At 38.7% G+C, this 1,133-nt stretch overlaps 1 protein-coding gene across 1 annotated transcript in view; it reads left to right on the forward strand.

Annotated features, from left to right (window-relative positions):
• LOC107600536 (T-cell differentiation antigen CD6-like) overlaps nucleotides 1-1,133 on the forward strand; it is a 12,058-nt gene that overhangs the window by 9,149 nt on the left and 1,776 nt on the right. The window contains exons 9-14 of the mRNA XM_016292466.1: nucleotides 19-94; nucleotides 184-270; nucleotides 376-462; nucleotides 590-676; nucleotides 782-898; nucleotides 983-1,063. Coding sequence (XP_016147952.1) covers nucleotides 19-94; nucleotides 184-270; nucleotides 376-462; nucleotides 590-676; nucleotides 782-898; nucleotides 983-1,063 — 535 coding nt within the window. The remainder of the gene's footprint in view (nucleotides 1-18; nucleotides 95-183; nucleotides 271-375; nucleotides 463-589; nucleotides 677-781; nucleotides 899-982; nucleotides 1,064-1,133) is intronic.

A 1,133-nucleotide genomic window follows, 5' to 3' on the forward strand; every position in this document is an offset into this window, starting at 1 on the left:
AATTGGGGTTGGAGCTAAACTCTTCAGGACACCGGCCCTCCAGCAACGAGTTTGGGCACCCCTGGCATAGACATTACCCTACCCCTTTTACATGGTATTAATTTTATTTGTGCAGGTCTTAAGTATTAAATTAAGGTTAAACAGTACCTTGTAGTAGGGAACTACATTTTCTTTTGTCTTCAGTGGTGGATGTGAATGATTCAAGCAGTACATCTTCTGGCGAGTGCTATCAAAACACTGAGATTGACACGGACAACCATTTCATGTCACGTATGTAAAAATAAATCATACATTGGGTAAATTTAATTCATTTAATCCAGAGAGAACATGTTTAGGTGTATCCACTGATATTTCATCTTTTTTCCCTTAATGAAGGTGAGGAAAAACCATCATTGCATGAAAAGTCACCATTTGCACCCCTGTCTTACGTTGACCATCACTTATCAAACTCTGACAGTCGAGGTGAAGCTCCGATTTAAAACTCTTGATGAAATCCCAGATTGTCAAAACTTCTTCCACCTTTAAAATTAAACAGTATCTTGTAGTAGGGAAATCAATTTCAGATTTATGAATTCTCTTTTAACTTCAGCGGTGGATGTGAATGATTCAGACAGTACATCTTCTGGTGAGTGCTATCAAAACACAAAGATCGACATGGACAACAGTCTCCAGTATGGTAGGTTCACATAAATCATTTAATATTGAGGCTTGAAGGGTATTTTCACTGAGCATTCTGAGGATTCATTCTGTCAGGTAAATCGCATGTGTCTGTTTTCTCTAGAAGACGAGGAAAGCCCATCACTTCCTGAGAAGTCACTACAGACACCCCACAGCACTCAGATGACAGGAAACACTGCTGGTTACAGTGGCTCTCATGTACCTGTCACCCACAGTCAAGGTAACTATTTGATTGAACAATGTTACAATATTGACAACTGTGTATTTTGATAGGGATATGTGTGAATGCTTTTGTGCTTGGCAGATGGGAATGATTCAGACAGTACTTCATCAGAAGAGTGTTATCAGAACACAGAGATTGCTGAAAACGCCTTTCACCATTATGGTATGAATGAAACATACAGTATATATACATTTAGCAGACACTTTTATCCAAAGTGACTTACAAATGAGGA

This window comes from Sinocyclocheilus grahami, unplaced genomic scaffold (assembly GCF_001515645.1).
Source record: "Sinocyclocheilus grahami isolate Dianchi unplaced genomic scaffold, SAMN03320097.WGS_v1.1 scaffold285.1, whole genome shotgun sequence".
Taxonomy (NCBI): Eukaryota; Metazoa; Chordata; class Actinopteri; order Cypriniformes; family Cyprinidae; genus Sinocyclocheilus; species Sinocyclocheilus grahami.